A 25461-nucleotide genomic window follows, 5' to 3' on the forward strand; every position below is an offset into this window, starting at 1 on the left:
GTAGAAATCTGCTCATGATTATGGTACCAAACATGTGCCACCATATTCTCAGTTCCTCTGTGTATACAATCTGGTATCCTGAGTTCTCCTCATGTTCTGTTCATGCTATCTTGGAATATGCCAGAAAGTGGAGGTTTGGTCCTTGGGAATGAGAAGTTGTAAAAGCCATGCAGAAACAAGTGTTCTGTGACAATTACCACCCCCATGTTCTCATTCATACCCTCCTTTTCCCCACCCTAAAATGCTCTTGCTGCTGCTAGCAGTTAATCTTTTGCTGTTGTGATGCAATGCCTGCTGTATCCAAGTCTAGCAATGGGGGGTTCTGCCATTCACACAGCCTCCGTAGTTCTGACACATTGCTGTGGAAGTCTAAATGTGCACCTCTCCAAGGACAAGTAACTCTCCTTAAGGCAAGGAGAGAGCTGTGCATGCATGCTCATCACTGTGTAGTGCTGTGACACTAGTATGCACAACTTTAGCTCTGGGGCAGTGAGCAATGTCTGGTTGCATGTTTTTGGTTATTCCAATCCATGGGAATATGTCCTAAATTACATGATTGATTGATTGATTGATTGATTGATTGGTTTGTTTGTTTTTCTTCCACTTTTAATTTTTATTCAGTGGTACTTCATGGACCGCCCCCAGCTAAGATCAAGAGGGAACTCCACAGCCCTTCTTCTGAGCTGTCTACCTGTAGCCACGAACAGGTGCTCTGTGCTAATTATGGAGAAAAGTGCCTCTACAACTATTGGTAGGTTGGATGCTTTTGGATGGCTTGGGGAAGCATGGAACCTGAACTGGGTTCAGTTACAATTTGCCTCAGTTATGCTGATAAAAACATTAAGAACCACCTAGCTGGGAGCTGAGCTTGGTAGGCAAAGTTGGGACCATCAGGGAAGTAGAAACCAACTTAGATTTGCATTCCATTTCTAGGAAACCAAATACATGCCCATGTTGTAGTGCTAGTTATTACTCAGTATTCAGATGATTTGACTAATGGGCAGAAAGTTTAGAATCCACTCTCCAAATCCTTCTTGTGGTTAACCACATCCCTTGGCAGTAAGTCACACATCCAAAGAGCATCATATGTGCTGGTGCTCATGGTACCTGTGATCTTCTAAACTTAAGATATTCAGGAAGCTTCTTCAACTATAAAGCAAATGACAGTCTTAACATTTACTGCTATCGGGGCTGAGTTACACCAGGCCCTTTCTCGTGTATCAAAAATCTTCAAATGGCAGTGGGGAGGAACACATAGTAGATTGCTTGTGTCTTATCTGTACATGCAATCTCTGAAGCAGACATGCATGGCTTTTGCACACAAGTGTACATAGGTATATACTCCATCTTACACTCATGTAGGCGGGAAAGCCACATTTGAAGCAGCCTGTGGGCATGATTGTGTGTTGGTGAGTGGCAGGCTTATGTGCCATTCAGATTGCAGCAAATTCTTGTTGGTTATCACAAATGGGGGAAGAGAAAGCTCCCCCCCCTTGTTTTTCAATACAATGAGTTTGTTCCTGAAATAATGGTGATTTTTTTTTATATAAGAAAAAGCAACAATTGGAAGCTACAGTTATCTCCGAGAAAATTGTGAGCGAAGTGTTTTCAAAATGAGCCCTATGACTCAGCCTGTTTTGTCGCTTGCCTGAAGTACAAAGATTCCCTTGAGGCTGTGAACAACCTCAACTGTTACTTCCTGACAACCATGAAATGCAAACAAGCCAGAGCTGTCAAGTACAGCTAGCAGAAGCTGTGGAAATGGCTGCTGCCCATATTTATTACGGCCCTCTCTATCTTCTGTTCACACAGTGCCTACGACAGGAAGCCCCCTGCTGCGTTCAAGCCATTAACTCCGCCTGCCACCCCAGCCTCACCTGCGCTCCAGAGCACCTCCCTTCCACCCCCGCCTCTGCCAGCAGCACCTGCCCAAACTCCTGCCCATGCCCCCAGCACAGGCCCTCTGCAGGGAGCGCCCCCTCCACCTGTCCCTCATGCCCTTCAGGAACCAAGGCAGCAAACCTTCGCTGTTCCCCGGCCGCCTCATCAACCTATTCAGATGCCAAAGATGATGCCTGAAAACCAGTATCCAACAGAACACAGGTAAAGAGAGAAAAGTACATTGGTTCTTTCTGTTTTCTTTTTAAAAAATCTGCATTCAAGGGCATTTTTTTTAATGGAGCTAAAATATAAACTTGGCAGCATTGCTAGTGCACACAGATTGGCACACTGAGGTGCTGCGTGTCGTTCTTGAGTGCTGTTGGGCAATTCTGGGGGACAAAGTCTTGTTCTTATTGCAAGAAGGCATGCAGCTATATCCTGAAGTCGTTGAGGAATGCCTTGTTTGATTATTTGAAGTCAGGGGAAGATGTTCAATTTGGAATTGAGGCAAAAGTTTACGACTTCAGAACTATGACTCATAGCTGAATTTACTTCCCTGGTATCTAAGGAATGTGGCTTTCTGGCAGGCAGCATCCCACTTTCTGGTCCTGCCATCCCGGGCACATTGTATGCTGGATGGATGCTAAATTAGGGTTGCCATATTTCAAAAAGTAAAAACCAGGACACTCTGAAAGTTGCCCTATGCTAAATTTAATAACTGCCGGCACTTTGAATCTTACCATTTTAATATTGGGTACTTGGGACCCTTTCAATTGCCTTCCTCCTCTTCTGATGTAGGAGGCCAGCCTTTTCCACTCTTCTTCTTATTTGCCTTGGGAGAAAATGGCTTGGCTTCTTCCCTTTCAGGAATAACCTACTCCTACAAGAGAGCATTGTTTCAGCTTTACAGAATACGAATTCATCAACAGTCAGGCCTGTCTTTCAAACTGGAACACACCATTTCATTTATTATTAAAGATTTATGTCCTGCGCTCTGATAAAATGGAAATGGAAATAAAATTTAAATAGATAAATAGATAAAACTGAAATAGATTCAATTCTTATCTTTTAATAGTCTCTCAGGGGCTTATTTATCCTGCTTGTATTCACAATGGCATTTGCCATCAAATGAAACCCTAATGTGCTTGGTTGGTTTTGTTTTTCCATAAAGTTCTCTAATCTCCTTTTCCTTTCCTGGTGATTCATTGATCCCCAAGACAAAACAGTGCCCTGGTTCACACAACACGCTAAGCCAAACCTTGGTTCAGCAAGACAGTGTGGGCTCCGGGAGAGGCCATTTTGCTGCTCTGCCACACTGCACAAAGCCAAAGTTTGGCTTAGCATGTCATCTGAACTAGGACTTGTGGTTGAGCCCTTTCTTCACTAAACACAAAAGGTGCTTCCCTGTCCTGTATTTTATGATTGCTCTCTGTGCTGTGGTTTAACTGATTTAGGATATCTGCCAAAAAGATGGTTATAAATCTCTCTCATTCTGAGCCTGCACTGATATTTGCATTGCCATTGATCTTTATAGCTATCACTGTTTTCCAGTTGCCAGCTCCCTGTGGTGAATGACTCGCATTAGATTTAACAGAAATTTGTGCACTTGATATTGTGCAGTCTATGTCTCCTGCTTTCATTCTGTGGCTTGCCTGATACTTCAGCCTTCCCATCTTTACTAGAATCCTTTTTCTCTCACAGTTGGGATTGGTGACCTTGTGTAATTACTGCAAACTCCTTTGACACTTGCCCAAATTTTATTCCAACTGCTTACATCTCGGTGGTTCTTGAGACACATCCCAGTTCCCCAAGTGTTGAGCAGAAGGCTAGGATCCTAAGACCACAGGAACCCCAAGTAATGGGATTTCACAACTAGAGCTGAGGATAGCTTCTGTTTGGGTTCTTTGTTTTGCTGTTCAGGAAACTACTCTGCCTTTTTGGCCACTGTAGATGTTCCAGATTTGCACAGGGCGAGCTTTTAAAAGTGCCCTGAATTATTTGCATGGATGCAAACCCTTGCAAATGGGCCATGAAACAGCCAGCATTTGGCAAGGAGGCAATTCTTAGAAATGCAATCAGCCCATGTGTATGTAGCTCATCTGTGCACGTCTTCCCCATAAAAAAAAAGAAAGAAAATATTGAGTAGGGGACCAATGTGAAATGAGCTCTTAAAGCTGGAGCAGGTGGGGGTGGGGAGGACTTGAAGGTCGGTATGCAAAGCTACTCAAATCTGTTTTGTGCAGAATGCCGTGAGAAATGCTCTGCTAATCTACACAAGAGGTGAAACCATAGGAACATAAATCAACATTAAAGCTTCAAAAGATGAGCTTACCTCCAGAGAGGGATCTGTGCTCATCTGTCTCTGTGACCCTATCTCCACCTCATTTCTTTCTTTTTCTTTCTTTTTTAAAAAGCAGCTTCTCTCTAGCACCAGCATCTAAAATTGCTTTTTTAGACCCCCAGGCCCTGAGCTCCCAATGACCTTAAAGCTATGCTAGGGACACTCTGCACAGTCCCATCTGGAAGTCCCTCTTCCTGCAGAGGCCATACCAGCACAGCTCTAGAGTTACATTCTGGAAGGTTAGAAGGAGGTGGATCGGAAGTTGAGTAATCTGGGCCTGTCAGCTGCAGAGGATCATGTTACAAAGCCAAATGGAGCCTGTGCGCCTCTGGGTGCTTGGGAAAGGAACTGATTGATAGCAATCGCCTTTCAAAGTGTGAAGATGCCTCAGCAGAGCAGAGGGAAGGGAGAGGGCGGGCCTTGCTTGCCAGCCTCTCAGAAGGAGGACTCAAGGGGCTTCTCCCCTTCTGCAGCTTGCTTAATCCTTTTAGGGGCTCACCCAGACACATCTAATTTGGGAGATATAGAGCTATTTCAGGTGCCCATCATCCAGATGTCCAGGTTCTCTCCCCCCGCAAGCATAAATAACTGATAGGGAGATGTGTCTATTTTTTTTTATTTATTTATTTATTTATTTATTTATTTATTTATTTATTTATTTATTTTTAGATTATTATTTTTATACCGCTTTATATTTTTAAGAAAAATCACAGTGGTTTACTGCATATTGAATCAATAAAACAATCTGAAGAAAGTCAAATATAGAGTATACAGTCAAAGCAACAGAACAGAAAACTAAAATATTATCTTAAAGATTTCAAAATAAAACATCACAAAGGAGGTCCACTACAGAATACATACAGTGGTACCTCGGGTTACAGACGCTTCAGGTTACAGACTCCACAAACCCAGAAATAGTACCTCGGTTTAAGAACTTTGCTTCAGGATGAGAACAGAAATCGTGCGGCGGCACCAGGAGGCCCCATTAGCTAAAGTGGTACCTCAGGTTAAGAACAGTTTCAAGTTAAGAACAGACCTCCAGAACGAATTAAGTTCTTAACCCAAGGTACCACTGTATTTAACATCTCCAGCTGTTTTTAGACTCCAGTTCCCATCATCCCTGACCACTGGTCCTGATAGCTAGGGATGATAGGAACTGTAGTCCAAAAACAGCTGGAGATCCAAGTTTGGGAAACCCTAGTCTATACAGTCCCCACAGCTGGTTCCTGTGAATAATGGAGGCATCCATGGAAAATGGTCCTGCCTATTTCAAGTCATTTCCCATCCTTTTAAGAATCCAACCAAGAATCTGGTCCACTCCAGGAAGCTAAGCTAACATCTGGACATGCACTTAAGAGTAATTTCTTCCTAAATGACTCTTTTCCTTTTATCTCCAAACCCTTTTCAAGACACTGAAAAAGCCCCAGGCCAGAGTGGCATTCTGTCAATAGGTGTTCTGTTAAGATCTTAGATCTGAGGATGAGTGTTGCTGCTCTCCTCCCAGGCCTCTGCTTTGTTGAGCCTCTGTGTGTTCCATATAGCCTCAAAGCATTTCAGAAAGCACACACATTTTCTCCTGCATGGAGAGTTAAAGGCTTTAATCCCTCGCCTTATAGACAGAGTAGCAGCCACTTTGCATTCATAGATTGCTGAGTGGATTCAAAATTACATAACCACTTGTTTGGTTTACTAAAACGTAGCCATAGTGAAATAGTCCTGTTCCTGTTCTTTGGCAAGGGGCACGCTGCATCTTCCTTTCACTGGAGATGGTCTTGCCCAGTTGATGGTCTAGCTTGATTAGTTCTAAGGCTGCTCCATCATGATGTTGTCCCCCAGGGCTGTCATATATTAAGTCAGGTGTGGGGCAAGTAAAATGATTGGTCAAAGGGAGTTTGCAGGTGCTGCTGATTGGTAGCAGCTACAAAGCCCATGGTGCAGTGTTTTGCAAGTGCTGCCAATCTGCATGCAAAGCTGAGCAGATACCTCTGTCTCATTCCAGCTCCTTCTAGCACTTCCTCTGGGGGCACATCCTCAAGTGCCATAACAGCTATTCTCTAGCAGCCTGCAGCTCCGTTTGCTGCAAAATTCCTTTTCAGAGCACTTGTTATCCCACAAAATGATCCATGCAGCCAGGGCTGTATGCCTCCAGTTGGGTCATGCTATCACAGACACCCCAATTGGGGTTCCACCCCTTCATAACAGATGGTTGTTGCTATAGTGCACAGGACTATTGGTGTTAAATATGGATTTCTGTAAGCTACGTATGGTGGGCTGTTGAAGAAATGATTCTGCATCTGAAATGAAAGTTCAGCATCAGAACTGCTCCCTTTTCAGGGGAGTGCAGCCTGGAGGAAGGTTGTAGAATGGGGGTAGCCAAGGCACTGCTCTCTAGATGTTATAGCTCCCAACAGCATTGGCCATATTAGCTGGGGCTGATGGGAGTTGTAGTCTACAGCATCTGGAGGTACCACATTGGCTGTCCTGCTGTATTGGGTCTGGAGTGTGTTAACTGTGATTATAACTCTCTCCCTCTTTCTCTCCCTCTCCCTCATATTTCCACCAAGGTTTCAGAGACAGATGTCTGAACCTTGCCACCCATATCCTCAGCCAGGACTTTCTGGGGACAGTCGCCCTGTCTACCACAGGCAGATGTCGGAGCCTATTGTTCCAGCAGCTGCCCATCCTCCTCAGGGATTCAAGCAGGAATACCACGACCCGCTCTATGATCACGGGGTCCCAGGCATTCCAGGGCCCCCAAGACATGGGTTCCAGTCTCCAATGGGAATCAAGCAAGAGCCCCGGGACTACTGCATTGATTCAGGTGAGTCAGTTCGCTTGAATCCCTCTTAGCCACATGCAAAGGCTGGCTTGGTCCCACTGCATCTCATCAAGTGCATAAAGCAGCTTCAGTGAACAGTAGTCGCTCTGTAGCCCAGGAATGGGGGAAGCTGTGGCTTTCCAGATGTTGTTGGACTTCTGTCTTCCACCATCCCTGACCATTGGCCTTGCTAGCTGGGGCTGATGGGAGCTGGAGTCCCACAACACCTGGAGAACCACAGGTTCCTTATCCTGGCACAGCCAGTGGTCCAATCTTCAGGCAGTCCTTGGAGTATGGAATAAATTCTGTTGTGCTTGTTGGATCACCCAACAGTTTGGAGAATACATTCTACCTTGGCAATAATGCAGGCACCGGTGAGCCCTTGCGTGGTTATGATGTCTCACCTACAGTATGCATTTGTTCTAGACCCGTGGTTCTCAACTTGTAGGTCCCCAGATGTTGTTGGACTACAACTCCCATCATCCCTGAGCTCTGGCCTTGCTAGCTAGGGGTGATGGGAGTTGTAGTTCAACAACATCTGGGGACCCACAGGTTGAGAAAGGCTGTTCTAGACATTCCACCAGGCTCCTCCCATGTTTTGCCTGTTAGTTTTCTAAAACCCCACCCCTTTTCCCTGTTCCTTTAAAGCTCCGCTGTTTTCTTCACATTCTAGCAAAGGGAGAGGGTGGAGCAGCTGTCTATTGTGGCAGCGTTTAACCTACTTAGAATGTTAGATTATCTCTTTCTGGCTTTTTTTGGGGGGGGGGGAAACAAATGTTAAAATCAGGCATTCAACAGATGTAGCAGAGAAACTAAGCTTCCATAATCTGAAAGGCATTACTGGTGCGGGAAGTGGAGCAGGGAAGAGAAGGCAGCTTTTCACCTTTCTCTGCAGCAGCTCTATGTCTTTCCCATCTTCTCTCTGGCAGCTCTAGCGTTAAGCAACCGGCTCCATGGAGCAGCTGTGAACCTGCAGCTGAGCACTCACCTTGGGACATGCAGGGGGAAAGGAGGAGGGGGCGCCTGATCACTTTAGATTGTGCAGCTGCTGTTGGTGCAGGGCCCACTACATATCTGCAAATCGCCTTAGGCCTAAAAATACTGTGACCTCTTGGAGGCAGGGTGGAACAGATGGGGAAAGATCTAAAGTTAAAGGCTTCCCCCCCCCCCCCTTTCCCTGCTTCTCACGTGCTATCGGAGGGAATGCAAAATATTAAGCTTGACTTTTTCAGTGTGTCCAACCTCTCCTGCAGGTTCATTAAGTTATTTTCTCACATGCTCTTGGAAAGGCTTTGCCTTCTCGGGAGAGACAGCTGCAGCAGCAAAGGGGATTGTATTACAGCTTCCAGGAACAATATGATGTACCTGATTTTTCAAGGGATCATATTATTGCCCACAAATTCAGGTCATCTCCTATTTAGGTGTTGATTCATCTTGTCTCTTGATGCCAAATCCCAGTAGGTTAAAAAAAAAGGTAGGTGGCAGAAGAGTAGAAATAGTTTGCACCTCTCAGATGAGGGGAAATTCATGGAAGGGGCTGTAGCTGAGTGGCAAAGCACCTGCTGTGTGTGCAAAGGTCATGGGTTCAATCCCTGCCATCTTCAGTTAAAAGATTCAGTTGTAAGTGATGGGAAATGGCCTCTACCTCAGATTCTAGAGAGCCACTAGCAGGGAGTGTAGACAGGATTGGACCATATGCTCAGGTTTCTCTTCCATTACTACTTTGACTTGCTGATGTGAGTTATGTTGAAAGATCAGACCTTCAAAAATTATATATTTGTTTTTGGATAACTACATTGCCCAGTCTTCCACTTCAGAGATTGCTTCCAGACTACCATTTGTGGCACAATGGGTTTACCTATGTAGTCTGTGTGCCAACCTTAAAACCATGTAGAACTGTGTTGGGGAACCTGTTGCTCTCCAGATGTCATTGGACTCCCAGCTTCCATCGGCCCCAGCCAGCATGCCCCAACCATCAGGGATTATGGGAGCTGCACTCCATCAATGTCTGGAGGGCTCCAGGTTTCCCATCCATGAATCACTTTAGCCTATAGGATCTTGGCACACAGAAATGCGAATCTTGCTATGCATCTACAGTTGATTGTTGGGGCCAGGCAAAACGTGCTTCACCACATAGCTGGATTCTACAGATAACCAGGGTCTCCACTTGGTGAGTTTTGCCGCAGCCTCTGTAGCACAGACTGTTATCAGAATCCAGCCGCAGAGAATTTACACAGAACCTCCTTCTGTTTGTGGGGTTTGCAGACGTGTAGAAATTGGATGCATAATAATTTGTGCATGGTTTCTATCTGATTTTAAATCCCACCTGGGCCCACTCCAAGGTACATTTAGAAAGCCTTTGGAAAGCCTTGCAGTGCAACACTATATATTTTTACTTGGAAACAAGTCTCATGGTTGTCAGTAGGGCTTGCTCCCAGTTTGGGATTGCAGCCTTCAAAAGTAATGGTGCAGAAATACATTTCTTTCCAATCTGGATGGAGGATGCACTCTGCGAAACATTCAGAGAAGCATTACTGGAGAATCGTAAAAATAAATGCTGGATTTCCGAGAAACTGTCAAGTGGAATCTTGCAAACCTAGACATTGGTGCGCTGGGGATTTTCTTCATTGGTCTGTCCACTGTTTAACCTGGAGAAGAAGTGAAGTGTGTTTGGTTCAGGATGGTGTTAACCCCAATTCCATCTTTATTTCAGAAGTGCCTAACTGTCAATCAGCATATGTAAGAGGAGGAGGAGGCTACTTCCCCAACAGCCATGATGGTAAGTGGGGAGTCAGGATGTACAGCAACCTTCACAAACTTTGTGCCGTCCATAAATTTTGGACTACAAGTCCCATCAGGTGCAGCCAGCATGCTGGCTGGGTCTGATGGGAGTTGTAGTCCGAAACATCTGGACAGCACCAGGTTGACCAAGGCTGAGTTACATGTATATGCTTATGTATGTCTATGCACATATGAAGTAAAATGGAAAGGAATGTAGATGTGATTATCCCAGCAGGAAGTGAAAGGGAAACGCCTTCTCCCATGAAACCAGAAGTGCTGGCTTACATGCCTCTGCTTAGAGGCCCTTTTGCTGTAACATAAGAGACGACGTTAAGGGAATTGGTGCCAGGAAATTTAATAATAGCAAGACACTTCAAGCATTTTTACAGAGCTTAAGGGTGTTGAGAGGTCTTTATTTTTGTGATCCTTACAGCAGCCTAGGGCTATATGATGGAGGAGGCAAGGCTGCAAGAGAGTGGCTTTGCCTAAGACTACTTGTTCATTTTTGTTTATCATGTGTACATCTTGCTGTCCTCAAAGGAGCTCAAGGTGGTGTCTACATGATCCCCTCTCCCTTTTAGCTTCACAACAACCCTGTGAGGTAGGTTAGGCTAAGAGTTGGCGACTGGTCCAAATGAGCATCTGAACCAATGTCTCCCCAGTGCTCTAACCACTGCACCACACTGGCGCTCACCTAGTGAATTCAGTGGTTAGGTTTGAACCAGAGACTTCCTTGTGCTCTAGGCATTTCCCTTCTTCCTCTTACTATCTCTGAGCCTGTCTTTATGGCTCTTTCCTGACTCTTCTTGAGCTGTGAAACTCACTGCCCTAATTGAGGTGTACTGATTGCTCAGCAAACTCTGGGGAAGATCAACCCACATTGAGCACTGATCGAAAAGACTGATTGTCTCAGCAACAAAATTCAGCCACGCTGAGCTTTCTTCAATCCGCTGAGTTCTGTATTAGATCTTCACAGATAGTAAGTGCTCCTACCCATCCCTAGCAGAAAACTGGCAGTTGCCAAGAGTAAGTATGTCATCTTGCAGCTGTTAATTATGTATTTATGCCATAACTTTAAATGGACTGGGGAAGCCAGTTTTATTCAGATTGTGATGTTATCTGCCTCCTGCTAAGTCTTTGTTGATTTGCTGTAACTCTGCTTCCCCCTAGTCTGATGCCCTCCAGATGTTTTGGGACTAATTGCTGGGTTTGATGGGAGTTGTAGAACATCTGGTGGGCACCAGGTTGGAGAAGGTCGAGTTACCGCAGGAGTGAAGAACCTGTAGCCTTTCAGATGGTGTTGAACTCCAGCTCCCATCTTCTCTGGCCATTGGCCATACTTGTTGGGCCTGATGGGAGCTTCACAGCATGGCAAGTAGATTGACAGGGCTGTTTTTGGGCCTGTCAGAAATTCAATATCTCTTTCACCCATTTCCTTCCTTGGACACAGATATGGCTCGTTCCATTTTACCCACAAAGTTCCTTCCTGCCTCCTCCTTTGGCACATTAGGTGGCAATGCCAGCTGCAACCGTGGCTCTAAACACCTGACTTCAGTGGAACTTTATCTGAGCAAGAAGGGTCTCTCTCACATGTATACAGATAACGCAGGAGAGAACTATCTTTAAACTCAGTAGCTACACCCTGAAGCAGCAAGCCCATTTTGGCATAGTTTGAATGGAGGGGGTCCATCTAATAATCACTGCCCTTACGATGACAGCCAAGGGCTCTTCCACATGTGACAGATTTCCTACACTGGCATGAAGTTTGCATGTATTCCATGCTGTGTACTGAAAATGGCTATCTTGCTGATAAAATACCAAGGAGGTTTGGATCTACTCAATGCCTGGGAACTTTGCGTATGCCACCTGTGATTGAAGCGACATAGGAAATAATTGTAATAAACAAAATCAAGTCCCAGCACACTGGCCTAGCTGATAAATGTGGCAAAACAGATCCATGTGTATTTGTCACCTTTTTAAAGCGGTTTGCACATACACACAAATCATATTTGTGTGAAGCGTTCCTTCATGTCACATTAACTGTGATAATGACCATAGCTGGAAGGATAGTGGATCTATAGTTGTTGATTGTGATTTTCATAGTACAGAACTAGAGGTTACATGTCAATGAAAGATTTTGCTTTCAAACCAGTTTCCAAATAAGGCATGTGACATTTTTGTAGTCTTCAGGATCGGATCCTTTAAACTGCTTCTTGGATCTGTATGGAGGAGGCAACCTACAACAGGATCCCTTACTCCCTCTCTAGTCCAGGGATAGGAAACATGGAGGCCTCTCAGATGTTAGACTACAACTCCCATCACCCTGACTATTGGCCATGCTGGATAGGACCAATGGGGAGCTGGAGGTCCAACAGCTTTCCCATCCCTGTTCTAGTCAGTTTGCAAGTGTTCTGGCAAGGCAGGTGGTGGATCCAGTTACACATCGCCTCACTTGAACTGACAAAGCACTTGCAAGTTGATCATAGGGGGTGGGTGAATGGAGAGTCCAGTATCATCAGTGAGCAAAACGGGCAAAGCCTGACTCATCCTCCAGGCCTTACCCATCATGGCTGGTAGTGGTTAGAGTGTTAGACTAAGACCTGGGAGACTGGGCTTCAAATCCCCACTCAGCCATAAAGCCAGTCACCCATCTCTCAGCTCCTTGGAGGAAAAGTGGGATATAAATGTAGTTAAGTAAATAAATAAAAATACAGCCACTGGTGTTTGTTTGTTAAAATTGTTGAATAGTGGAAATGGCTAAAAGTAGGAAAATAAAGTGAAAGTGTTTTGCTGCTGCTGCGTATCCCGCCCTCTGTTGCAAATGCACAGCTATCCTGCAGTCTGTCCTGAACTGGAACTAGACCCACAAGAGTCATAACAGGGAAGCTGCTCCATGGACACAGAAGTCTGTTGACAGCTTTAAAGTGATATGATGAAATGCAGTGTAGACATTTGGTGAGACTTAACCAGTGCAGTTGGAGCACATGGGAAGGTTCTTTCTTTTTAAAAAGCAGTTTAAACTGCTTCAGAGTTTGGTCAGATCCTTAGTTTGGTCAGATCCAATCAATAAGGATAAAAAGCAACCCTAGGAAGTTCTTAGATTTTTTGTTTTTTAAGGTATTCTTGAGTGTCACACATGCTGATACTCTTGCAAGCAACATTGGGGTGCTTCTGCGCAGACCCCCATGCTTGTCCCAGCCAGTCTAAATGCCAGCCTGGGGATGGGGAGAGGCACTGCAGGTGACAGAGTTCAAGTGAAGGACTGCAATGCAAGAAAACCAGCTTCTCAGTACTTTGTTTGCAGTACTCTTTGCTCCACTTGCGGTTTAGCACTTCTGTGTGAAACCAACTATGTGGGAACTTTCTGTCTGGACAAGCCCATGGAGTTGGCAGAAGCAGCAGCTGGCACATTTGCAAATAAGCATTTCAAGGCCTTACCTGTTGCTTTTAATGAATGGCTGAGTAGCTGCCATTGCTGCCAACAAGCAATGCAGTGAAGCGAATCAAACCGTCCAGGAAGGAACAGCTTAAGAGTGTGTGTGTGTGTGTGTGTGTGTGTGTGTGTGTGTATGCGTGTGTATGAGCAAGTGCAATACATTGCAGAGAATTTGTGGTGAGCTAATAGATGTGAATTTTATCTTCCTAGGATTCCCCTATGAGAAAGATGCCCGGCTCTACTTTGATGACACCTGTGTTGTACCAGAGAGGATGGAAGGTAAGGGACTGTCCGGTTAGGTTTGTCTGGGGTGAAGAGATTTTGCAGAACTCTAGAGAGGTCAGAATTGGCCACTAATTAGCCAATTCACCCATGGGCTTCAATAAGATCTACCTCGTTTGTGCTGAATATTATGGGGAAATTTGCCTCAAGACATAGGGCTCCAGGAGTGGAGCTAAGTGCCAATCAACTGGATGCTAAAGCTTATGAAGGAAGTGCTGCCAGCCAGGTACAGAGTTGCTTTCATACTCAGCTGCCTATATAGCATATTGCTTCATGGGGAGAGGAGTAAAAAAAAAAGAAGCATCCGCAGCCAGATGTGCAGCCACTTCCTCGCTCACCTGGCTTCTGTCAGACATCCAGAAGTTAATGGAAACTGCAGCAGGCGATAGGTTGAGCACTTGGGGTGTCAGTTCTAACTGGTGTGTGTTTCCGTTGTTGGGAACAGGTAAAGTGAAGCAAGAACCCACAGTATATCGTGAAGGACCTCCATACCAGAGGCGAGGGTCACTCCAGCTGTGGCAGTTCCTCGTCACACTCCTCGACGACCCAGCCAATGCTCACTTCATCGCCTGGACTGGCAGGGGCATGGAGTTCAAGCTGATTGAGCCAGAAGAGGTAAAAGAAATCTGAGAGTGAGCCTCCAAAATGGCTGTGACGGTTGCACTTTTAATTTACTGACTGTCAAAACAAAAGGTTTTAATTTCAGCTGACAGAATGGCTGGAAGCTACTGGAATGTAACAGAGGATGAAATGCTTGAAGTTCGAATGAAAGTGTCACTGGGAGAAGGGGGCTGGATGAGACCTTAGGCTGGCTGATGTGAAATGCTGCCGCTTAGCTTCTGTTGACCTCTGGACCAAGCCACTTAACCCGAGGGCCTAGTAGCACTAAGAGAGACCTGCCAGCGTGGGAAGGTTTGGGGTCTGGCTAACTGAAGGGGGCACAGAGGTTGTGGAGTAGGGCTGGTGATGACTTTGGCCTTATGGTGGAAACTGGTGTGTGTGTTTTTGCTAAAATTGGACATGTACCAGAAAGATTGCAAAGAGTTGGTGGTTTTGTCCTAATTCCTTCCCAACTATCCTTTTCTGTCTAAAATGACTGATGTTGAGAATCGAATAGCAGTGGTTCAGGACCAGTCACAGGTAGCCAGCAACCCAGATGCTTGTTCAGGAGCTTTTGTAAGTCAGCCTGGTGGGACACAGTGGCTGCAGTTCACTGATACTGGCGCACCCAACCTGGAATGATGCCTGTTGAGGCAGGGACATGGCATGACAAGTGCTCCCGAGAGAAAATACCAATGATGTGTGCCATGCTGGCTGAGCATTGCCCTCATGCAGAGATGCATCAGCACCCGATGTGGTGACAGTTCCTATATCTACCCATGGTAGAAGTGTGCGATGTCACCTTTTGCACACTGCATAAACAGGGTACCTCTTGTTGGTGCTTCCAGTGAAACTTCCAAATCTGCCTCATTCACTGCTGAGCAGTGGTGCACTATGCAGGCATTTCATGTGGCAACTTGGCAAGGGCCCAAGTACATCCATCTCCTCTCGTGAGTCCTCATTATTAACTTACTCCAAGTTGTAGGTGGCAGGGCTCAATGTCCAGGGCTGCAACAGTGGGCAGAGATGCTGTAAATCAGGCATAGGCAACTTTTGGCCCTCCAGATGTTTTGGCCTACAACTCCCATGATCCCTATCTAACAGGACCAGTGGTCAGGGATGATGGGAATTGTAGTCCGAAACATCTGAAATGAAGCCATTATTTGCTTGTTCATTCTTTCCCGGTCCACATTAAGGTCAGATGGGGAAACTGCAGAGCAGCAGATGGCACAAGGCTCTGCTTCCACATTTCTTGCTGAACCTGTTGAGCACAAAATTGCTTAGTTTGGCCGTTCCTGGGCCTGATTATTTGCCAGCAATGGCTCCCTGTCTTAACTGCTTGGGTTGTCTTTCCGTCTTCAGAAGATCTTGTCCAGCTAGTGTGGTTTTATAACCTTATTAGAGATAAAATGCAATTGGATTAGACCAAACACAATGCACCTTGTATGAGGCTCTGATTCTGGAGCACAACTGCAACCTATTAGACACTGCCTGACTCAACAGAATGCTCTGTTCAGTTCACACTGGGGCCCCTGCACACTTTCTCAAAAGTGGCTTTGACTCTGAACCAGGTGGGGTGAGGAAGTTGTGGGACTCCACTTGCAGTCTTGGTCTGATAATCTCATGGCGAGGGAGGCCCGAGTGCAGAATGTGAGGCGGGCTCTGATGTGCAAGATGAGCCTGAGGCTTCCTTCAGAACCTGGAGCTACAGAGGAGAGGGGATGAACCCTGCACTCTCCCCAGCCCCAACCTGAAATTTGTTTGAATTCTACTCTTGGTGGGTGCAAGTGCAGAACTATAGCAAGCCTTTGTCTCCCATATCCAAGATGGAAAGTACCTAACTAAATGCTATCCAGGGTAAAGGTAAAGGGACCCCTGACCATTAGGTCCAGTCGTGGCCGACTCTGGGGTTGCGGCGCTCATCTCGCTTTACTGGCCGAGGGAGCCGGCTTACAGCTTCCGCTTCTAAGCCGTTTCTGACGAACCAGAGCAGCACACAGAAACACCGTTTACCTTCCCGCCTATTTATCTACTTGCACTTTGACATGCTTTCGAACTGCTAGGTTGCCAGGAGCAGGGACCAAGCAACGGGAGCTCACCCCGTCGCAGGGATTCGAACCGCCGACCTTCTGATCGGCAAGCCCTAGGCTCTGTGGTTTAACCCACAGCGCCACCCGTGTTCCTTGCTATCCAGAGTAGATCTATTTAAATTAATGGATCTAAGTCATGTTCGTTAATGTCAGTGGGTCTCTTTTGAGTAGAACCAAGTGGCATATAATCCATTGGCAGAGCCAGCCTCCACACACCCCAAAGCTCTGAGCCATTGGGGAGTCAGGGTTTATCTTCTGCCCCTGCAACCACCAGCTCCAAGCTTAGAGCAGGAAAATTTCCCCGATTTCATGAAACTTCTCTGAAATATAGCACATATTCTGGGACTGGATTCTGATCTTTGGATGATAAAGGGTCTGGGTGTGGGACTCGCTGGGGATATGTAGGTCCCACCATCTACCTGCAGGAGCTGAGTGCTAACGCTGAGCTATCCGTTACCCTTTTCTTTTCTTTCCATACCAATTTCTGCTTTGTTTATGTTTTTTGTTCTTTTGTTTTGCTGTTTGCTTCTCATCAGCTTTTAGGGAAAGTTGTGGGTGAGTTGTTTTTAGTTTTACAAATGTACACGATATAAAAAGCAATCAAAATTTGCAAATGTAAAAAGTAGACAGCACATAACACAGAGTCTAGCCAAGATCCATTTCTTGCATGTTGTTTTCTTCCTGGTCCTTTGGCACAGCTTACTTGGCTTTCCATAACAGCTCCCCAGATAGCAGGTGCAGATAATGTGTTTCTTTTCTCATAACTAGAGGCACAAGAAGTCTACCCCCTTTTAAACAAATAAATATAAAGCTAAACACTGCAATGTGAAAAACAGCTCTGCTTCTTGGTCCACCATGTGACTGGTAAACTGCAGCAATAATATGCAGTGAGCAGAACAAAATATAAAGACACTGGAAATATAAAATAAATGGAAGACCAAGATATACAGTGACCTCATAGGGATAGAATTGTTCAGAAATCCATCAATGCAGTTGAGCTATTTTCTCAATGTTCTGAAAAAATGCTGATGGGAGGCTAGTTCATTCACCCATTTCGGACAATTCTTATTCATGGGAAACGTATCAGTGGGAAGGCCAAAAAGAAGCTACCCATTTGTTAATCAGTTATGGCTGAAAAGTATTGCTCTCAGCATTCTTAGAGAGGCTGCAATGTGTGTTTTTAGCATGTCAAATTTTGCAGCTCTGCAGCAATCATAAACTATAACAATATTTTTCATTATAGTTTGAAAGAGTAGTTTGTTTTTGCAGGTCATATTCAATGACTGGGGATATGCACTTCCTTTTTTAAAAGGTAAAATACCTGAAGCACCATCACTGATTAACAGTTTGGTGTGTTTATTTTTCTTGCTGATGTGCTTCTTCATTAATAAAGATAACCTAAATTGGTTAAGTAGACTGAGATTGATACAAAACACAAAGAAAACATTTCATAGCCATGAAATCAGGAAACAGAGACTCACATTGGATAGTAAGACCTTGATCTTGGTTTCTACATGATCCTGCTGTGTTGTTGTTTAGTTATTTAGTTGTTTGGTCAAACATGCAGTTTGGTCAAACTCATGTTAGTAGCTTCAAGAACGCGGTCCAACCATCTTGTCCTCTGTCGTCCCCTTCTCCTTGTGCCCTCCATCTTTCCCAACATCAGGGTCTTTTCCAGGGAGTCTTCTCTTCTCATGAGGTAGCCAAAGTATTGGAGCCTCAGCTTCAGGATCTGTCCTTCCAGTGAGGACTTAGGGCTGATTTTCTTCAGAACGGATAGGTTTGATCTTCCCGCAGTCCATGGGACTCTCAAGAGTCTCCTCCAGCACCATAATTCAAAAGCATCCATTCTTCGGCGATCCTGCTGTATTTTTGTCTATTTGTATTTTCAGCGTTTTGTCTTTCATATTGTTCATTATGCATTATCACTGCAGGTATTAAATTACTTTGTGACAACATAACACATCTTATTTTTTGCCATTACACATATGAGCTTCCTAACACATATATTTTTAGCGATGGATTTCTTATGCTTCCAATTTTATTCGTATTGGCTCATCCCTCTCTCTCCCCCTACTTCCCCTCTACCACATCCCCCTCTCCCCCCCCACGCCCCACTTTTCTCATTAAGCTCCAGACACTTGGTTGTGCCTTGCAGAAAGGCTTTCTGCTAATTCCCTCTGTTGCTGAGTAGGCTTTGCTCTGTCGTCGCCCTGTGGAGACACTGGTTTTTGTAAATAAACCCTTGAAATTACCGAGAGGAATCTTGTGGTGTGCTGGGTTGTGCTGAATGATACAGAGAAGGAAGCTGATTGACTAATAATTGAAACCAGCTGCACAGCTGAGCCAGGCAGTGCATGGTGGGTAATTATCCATAATATACAGTACACTCGGCATGGAAATTGTGGTTTTTCAAACAACAATTTGGCAGCCCCCCCTCTAGTCAGAGGTCTGTGAGAGTCGGCCGTTTCACTCCCTCTCCATTAGGAAAAGGCACAGCTTTGATCTGGAAATGCTTGAGCCATGAATCTTGCGCTGTCTGGCAGTTTTCCTTTGGCGAGTAGGCCAGAGGAGCGCAAGTGGGAGATGCACAGCCACATTGCAGGGCCCTGCTCCCCACGCACACAAGGTGAAAAGCTTTAGACATTTGAAGCCTCTCCTCTTAATGAAGTCTGCCCCAAGTAAATGGAAGTGGGCTCTCTTATATGATCAAAAGGCTGTTAAGAGACCTTGCTTTCTGACCCTATGGTGCAGCGAGAGGATGAGGGGCTTTGGAGGAGTTTGTGGCTTTCTGTGCCCTGCTGTGCAGCAGCAAGAGGAAGCTCTTACCGCGTAATCAAAGCCCGTGTGCTGAGAGATGATTATGTAACAGCAACTCCAGGGCTGCTTGGAATCTGTGCATTGGCAACGCACTCTCTGCTCTCTTACTGTCGTTACATCCATATGCAAAGAACTTGTGTCTGAACATGCAAAATGTAACCAAACATGCTTCCATCCTGGAGCCTGTTAAGAGAGGTTCCGTCCCCCGCGATACTGAGAAGCCTATTGTTCTCTGTTGCCTTAAAACAACACAGCAGAGCTTCTTGTGCTTTTTCTTCCTTTTGTCACTGCGGCAACTGGTGTGCTGTTGAACTTGCTAAGCGCTGCAGTATGCATGCTGCTCTGCTTTGCTCCAGACATGTTCCTCCTCAGGGTACGAGAGATGAGCTGTGCTCAGGGTGGCAGGACAGAAAAAGCTAAGTGCGAAGGGGAACAAGGTCTCAGTTCTGTTGGAGGTTTTCCTGGAGCTTTAATTGAAATCCTGTAATAGATGGAGAAGGGGCAGAGAGGCAGGTAGTGGGAAGTAGATGCTTTTCTCTGTGTTGGAGCTGCAGTGAGGCAGGGTGCTGCTTTCTCTGACCATGGTGTACCTATTTCATTTATCCTTGCATCTCCATTCCTCTTTCTTTGCTCTGATGAAAAACCAAACTGACTGGGTGCACCATACGAATGTAGCTATCTGCTTAGCTGCTGAGGCCACTGGAAACACCCTGTGTATTGGCTCGGACTGCTGTTCTGGGCCTTTGCGATGCCTCAGGTGGATGCAAGCTGCTTCGGTGCACTTAGTGCAAGGAAATCCCATTAATCTTCTCTGAGTGCCTTGCAGATTGTCCATTCCAGAAATCCACTGGGAAACAGTGGGTTGGTTGGCAGCAGGCTTATGTCATCAGAACCTGCTCCCAAAGAGAGCTAAAATGAGTAATCCCCGCCACACGACTGCTCCAGAATCATATTAGAATTGAGTTGCAACCCATTAGGAACACACTCACTGCAACGTTGTTGGGTTTCCTGGTCATGCCTTGCTGGCTATGATTTCCATTGAAGTCAAAAAGTGTGACATGCTAATGGTCTGTTGGCCGATACTCTGTGCCCTGGCCAGCAAAGTTTGGCTGGTTGTCTGTGACTTTGTGAAGCACCAAGAATCGTTAACTATGTGCTAAGTGGGGGGGGGGGTTCCTCCAGTCTTTTAGGCCTATGGACACATGTGGATTTTTGAACGATTTGCCATGGGTACCACCACTTCTTTCCCCTCCCTCTTTACAAACAGAAAGAAAGCATGCATGCACAAATTTTGCTTTCCCAAGGGATCTGGGTAAAATGTGAATCCAGAAGAATTTTTCTGAGCCTTTGAAAAGTACATAGATCTGAAGGGGGCAGTGGGGGGAAGTATCACTCTTCCAACCTCCTTCTTCAACTCTGTGCTTTTCAAGGGAGAAAAGGGCAATGCCCCTCACCTCCTCATGACCAAGGGGGCCAAGGAGGCTCAGTGGCTTCATAAGTGTCATGGTAAGACCCCCTGGAAGATCCCAGTGCCCCATTTGAGTCCCCCAACCTAGGCCTGCATACAAGTAGTTCAGAACCTGTGGCCTTAACTGGTGGTATTTCTGTCTCCTCTAGAGGGAGGGGCTTGATCGCAAAGACTTTCCAACCAATATGCCAAAACACTTGACAAGCACTGCAGAGCTTCATGGCTGTATTCTTCACCTTCTTAGGTAGCTCGTCGGTGGGGGATCCAGAAGAATCGTCCGGCAATGAACTATGACAAGCTTAGCCGTTCTCTTCGCTACTACTATGAAAAAGGCATAATGCAAAAGGTGAGCAGCCCACTCCTTCCTCTGAACATCCTTGGTACGTGAGAGCTGTGTGGTTGTAAAGGAACAGTCTTTGGCACAGTTATGGCTTACTTTTCAGGACCACTCTTCCTCCTATTCCATCTGCCTAATTGGAGGGAAGACAGCCAACACACCATTTCTTGGGGCATTTCCAGACAATCAGTTTACAGCATGCAAAAAAGCAAATTGATTTTTCATTTCTTTGCACCGTCTACATTTAATTTCCCCAGTCCTAAAGCTGCAATACTATGTTGTGTGTGAGGAGGAGATTCTTCTCTTCCTCCATCCAATAGCACACTAATATCTATTGCATTTGTTGCATGGAACATAGTTTAATGACTGTTGCGAGCCACTCCTTGCTGCTTGTTGCACCTGAGATTTCTCAGTACCCTCCCTGGGACCTTTTCCGTAGTATTTCTTTTGATGTTTGAAGTCGCTTGGTTAGGTATATACTGCATTGTCTAAAAGCAAAGTCTGTAACACTTTATCAGTTACAGTTCTGCAGGAAGTCTGTCATTGACATTCTACTCACTATTGATCTAGGGCAGATTCCAGTGTATAGTTAGCAGAGTAAAAACACATTGCAGGATTCCCAAAAAATAGACCAGAGGCAATTAATAGTTCATCCAGCAGAGTGTTACTGCTACTAAACGCAAATGAGCATAATGGTCACAAATCCAATGCATTGAGGATTGACACTGTCCATAAGAAATCCAGTTGCAGCGGACTTAACTTAAACTTAAGGTTTAGACTTACTATAAGTTATTTTAACATTAAACATACTATGTACAGAACACCACCTCAGGAGGATGAAAGAGAGAAAGTGAAACCTAGGCTCCTTCTTGTCTATTTTTAATAGTCAGCATGACCTTGACAGAAGAGAAGAGAGAGCCAGTTTAAGCCAGCTGTACTCAGCTTCTCTGAAGGAATAACCCAAACACCATGAACCTTCTGCTTGTTTCTTTCACACAGAGAAGCTTCCAGAACCCTCTTGAATTAATTAGAATAGGAAAGATCGCTACCCATCAGATCAATACTTTCTGCACTAAGAAATGCAAACTGACAAACTCCACCACATCTAAACCTGACTTGAAGTTCCCAAGTAGCTCGTCAAGGCTTACTTTTGTTTTCTTTGCTTCTCTGAAGGTTGTGTGACATGGGCTGAACCCCAGCAGGCACTATTGTTCAAAGAATGCAGCCTATGAGATTGCCATTCCAATTCTGCATTGTCACCTTAGCAAAGCTTTTCAAAGAGTCTGTGGCACCTTAAACACTAAGAAATATATTATGACATAAGTAACTATGCCCCAACCCCACAGCAAACCTGTTTCCTTACATTATGTCACCTCCTCCAGTTTATTCCTTTTGAAAGATGTATATTGCAAGTCCTTTGTGTACCCTGTGCAAAAATCTTCCTGCACAACGGCAGACCACACTTAGCCTTGCCCTCATTCAGTATATATCCTGCCCATCCCACTCTCAGGTTCTGAGATTTCACCAGGCATACTTTTGAGTCTATTTTTGCCAGCTTAAGAGCTAGAAATATCCTTCAAATAAATAAATTAATTAAAAGAATGATTTTCTCATGATGACTAATATACTGCAGCCTACACTTCTGCAATGTTCTTGTAGAATCTCAGCTCTCACACAGCCTAGCTATAATGCTTTACAGACTTGTATGAATATCCTAGAAAGGATAAAATAAGAAACCGGGTTTTTGAAAGGCGCTTGCTTGCACATGCTCTGCACTCTTTCTTCACAACAGATTTTGAGAAGTTATGTTGCTACTGAAAAGTAATAAAGGGCAGTAACAATTAGAAAGAAACCCCTGAAGAACATGTTACAACTGCTATAACAATGACTCTTCACTTCCTGTCTCTCCTGCATAACTTCCTGCCTGTTAATCCATCTTCACATGGCAATTGAACCATCCATCCATATATGCAGTCATACATACCTGCCCCTTCCTTACCTGTATTGCCCTTCTTCTTTTTTTAAGGTGGCTGGAGAGCGGTATGTCTACAAGTTTGTTTGTGACCCCGATGCCCTCTTCTCCATGGCCTTCCCTGACAATCAGCGCCCCTTCTTAAAAGCTGAACCAGACTGCCATGTGAATGAAGATGACACCTTACCTCTGACACACTTTGAAGACAACTCCGCATACCTCCTGGACCTGGATCACTGCAGCAACCTCCCCTACGCCGAGGGCTTTGCTTACTGACTCACCAGGCAGCTCGAATGCTGACCTTAAGAGACTCCGGTTCCAACAAATAAGGGCAAAAATGTTTTGTTTTTGTTGTTTTTTGTAAAGAATTTCTGCTGTTCATAAAACTGCTCTTTGCAAATATTATTGGAAGAGCCTAAAATACTTTTAACGGCCCTCCACCTTGAAGACAGACAGTAGCATGGCTAGTGAGTAGGGCCTCCTGTTGCGGATCGCTTCGACTGCCACCGTGAAGAACAGCTGGGGAGGGACTTGCAACAGGGGGTGTCTTCTGGGCCCGGTTGCTTAGGGTCGTGTGTGACAAAAAGATGTTCACAGGACTTGAATAGACAGTGTGTGATTAGCAAATGTCAAGAAAATACGCTATGTAACAATCACCAATCCTTGTATCTACCTTGTATAATGGAAAGGGCTCCTGGATGCTAAGGAGCCAGTGCAGCATAAGCCCTTTTCGGATGGGTCACGGCTTAGTGTGGCGCTTCTCCTGGCATGGCTGAATTAGCTCAGCCCCTCTGGGTTCTCAGTCGACAGCTCTTCAATCTGAGGAAGCCTTTCCTTCTGATTATTTTTATTTGTTTTGTGTTATAATAATAATAATGATAATAATAATAATTTTGGTCCATAATAAGCAAACCCAACATAAAGGACAGCACTTAACCTACCAGATCCCTATGAGCCACACAGGCACTTGGCCACCCCCTCTGTTGCAAGGCTGCGCATGGATGGCTTGCTTTTAGGGGAAGTCGGGGGCTCGGCCAAAACTCTTTTTATGTTGTGGGGCAACATTTGTAACCAGGTTTTTTGTAGGTTTTTGTATCTTAAGGCAAAACCAGCTTTTGGCAAAGCTGAGCTGCTGCTTTTTTGCTTCCAGCAGCGCCAACGCGAAGGTTGCTGCAGCTTGGCGGCGGGGGGGGGGGGAGGTGGAGTCCCTTGCCCTTCCATGTGCATATCTGCTTTGTGCTGTTCTGCAGTGGATGCTGTCCAGGACAGTTTGTACAGTGTGCTCTGCATTCAGAGTATGCTCCCGCGCAACAGCAGCAGCAGCAGCAAATGCAGGCTGCTTGGCTTTCCCTGCAACTGGGGACTGTATGTATATAATACAAGGCAGCTCCAGCCATTGAACTTCTCCCAGGCAGGGCAGTCCTGACCGTGTGGCGGCATTGTCTTGTAACAGCTGAACTACCTTTTCCAGTTCTCCCTAGGCTTGCGAGCAAGAGAGATGCAAGATGTGTATACAGACATATTTTTTAGCTTCATCTGTAAGTTGCATTACCCTCCTTCAGTTCATGCAAGTTGCATATTTTAAGAGGATTTTTTAAAAAGGAAAATATATATATATATAACTTGGGTTTGTAAAAAAAAAAGAAAGAAAAATCAGAGAGGAAGGGGAATTGGTCAGAGTTGGTCATTATATGTAAAACATCTCTGGATCCTTCAGAAATTCCCCCTCTTCTTGCTGCGAGCTGCGTTCAGCATGCACCTGTACCGTTCTTGACCCAAATATGCATATCTTTCCCTGCGGACTCCAATTTTTGTTGTAAATGCTGTATAGGATTTCTCTTTCTGCTTTGATAACTTTGTTTGGGTTTTTGACTAACTTCACTTCTTCTTTTTTAAAGTATGAAGATTAACTCTTTGTAGACGACTCAGCAACTCTCCCCAGAAAGTATCATGTGGCCTGTCAAAAAAAGCACAGGGCAGCAGCAAAGTCAGCTGCAGCGCCCCCCACCCCCAAATTATGCCCCAGGGCTTAACCAAAACAGTGGGTTTCGTTTTGTTTAATTGGTTATGGGAAGTCTATAGTGCAGAAAGGGTTAATCTGAGGATTGATGTGAAATGACTGTTGCCTGAGCAGGGCTATATATCTCCTGCAAAGCTGCATTACATTCTGTACTGTGTACAATAAAGGATTTTTGCTTTCTGTTCAGGCACTGCTGGTGTGCTCCCTCTCATTCCGTTGTGTTACCAGCACTGCCACGCAGAATTGGATTGACACTGCCCTGTCTGCTCCTGGAGTTCTGGAGAGCTCTATCCCTGGCAGGATTCACCTAACAAACCCCAACAACAGAGCCCCTATGCAAGGGCTTCCAAATGGGGCTTTCCTCCTCCCTTCTTGTTCCCCTCACACACCCTGAAATTGGCTCAGGGGGAAACTCAGGAATAAAACCCAGAACAGCACACTGAGGGAGGGGACTTGTTCTGTCTCAGTTTTGCCTTCACCTCAGTTTTGCCTGCTGGGCTGCAGTCCCTCAAGAAAGCAATATTGTTTCCTCAAAATGAGCACTATTTCAAGGACCTCTATATTCAACGGACATGGAAGTGAGCGGTTTTCGCAGAATGTCTTATCATAAGGTGT

At 45.2% G+C, this 25461-nt stretch overlaps 1 protein-coding gene across 1 annotated transcript in view; it reads left to right on the forward strand.

Annotated features, from left to right (window-relative positions):
* The window catches only part of ETV5 (ETS variant transcription factor 5), a 40826-nt gene extending 15790 nt beyond the window's left edge, over positions 1 to 25036 (forward strand). Inside the window, exons 6-13 of the mRNA XM_081006696.1 lie at positions 622 to 751; positions 1813 to 2103; positions 6787 to 7043; positions 9754 to 9819; positions 13468 to 13536; positions 13985 to 14154; positions 20762 to 20863; positions 22881 to 25036. Coding sequence (XP_080862822.1) covers positions 622 to 751; positions 1813 to 2103; positions 6787 to 7043; positions 9754 to 9819; positions 13468 to 13536; positions 13985 to 14154; positions 20762 to 20863; positions 22881 to 23102 — 1307 coding nt within the window. The 3' untranslated portion in view covers positions 23103 to 25036. The remainder of the gene's footprint in view (positions 1 to 621; positions 752 to 1812; positions 2104 to 6786; positions 7044 to 9753; positions 9820 to 13467; positions 13537 to 13984; positions 14155 to 20761; positions 20864 to 22880) is intronic.
* The last annotated feature ends 425 nt before the right edge of the window (positions 25037 to 25461 follow it).

This window comes from Podarcis pityusensis (genome assembly GCF_964106645.2).
Source record: "Podarcis pityusensis genome assembly, chromosome: 5".
Classification (NCBI taxonomy): Eukaryota; Metazoa; Chordata; class Lepidosauria; order Squamata; family Lacertidae; genus Podarcis; species Podarcis pityusensis.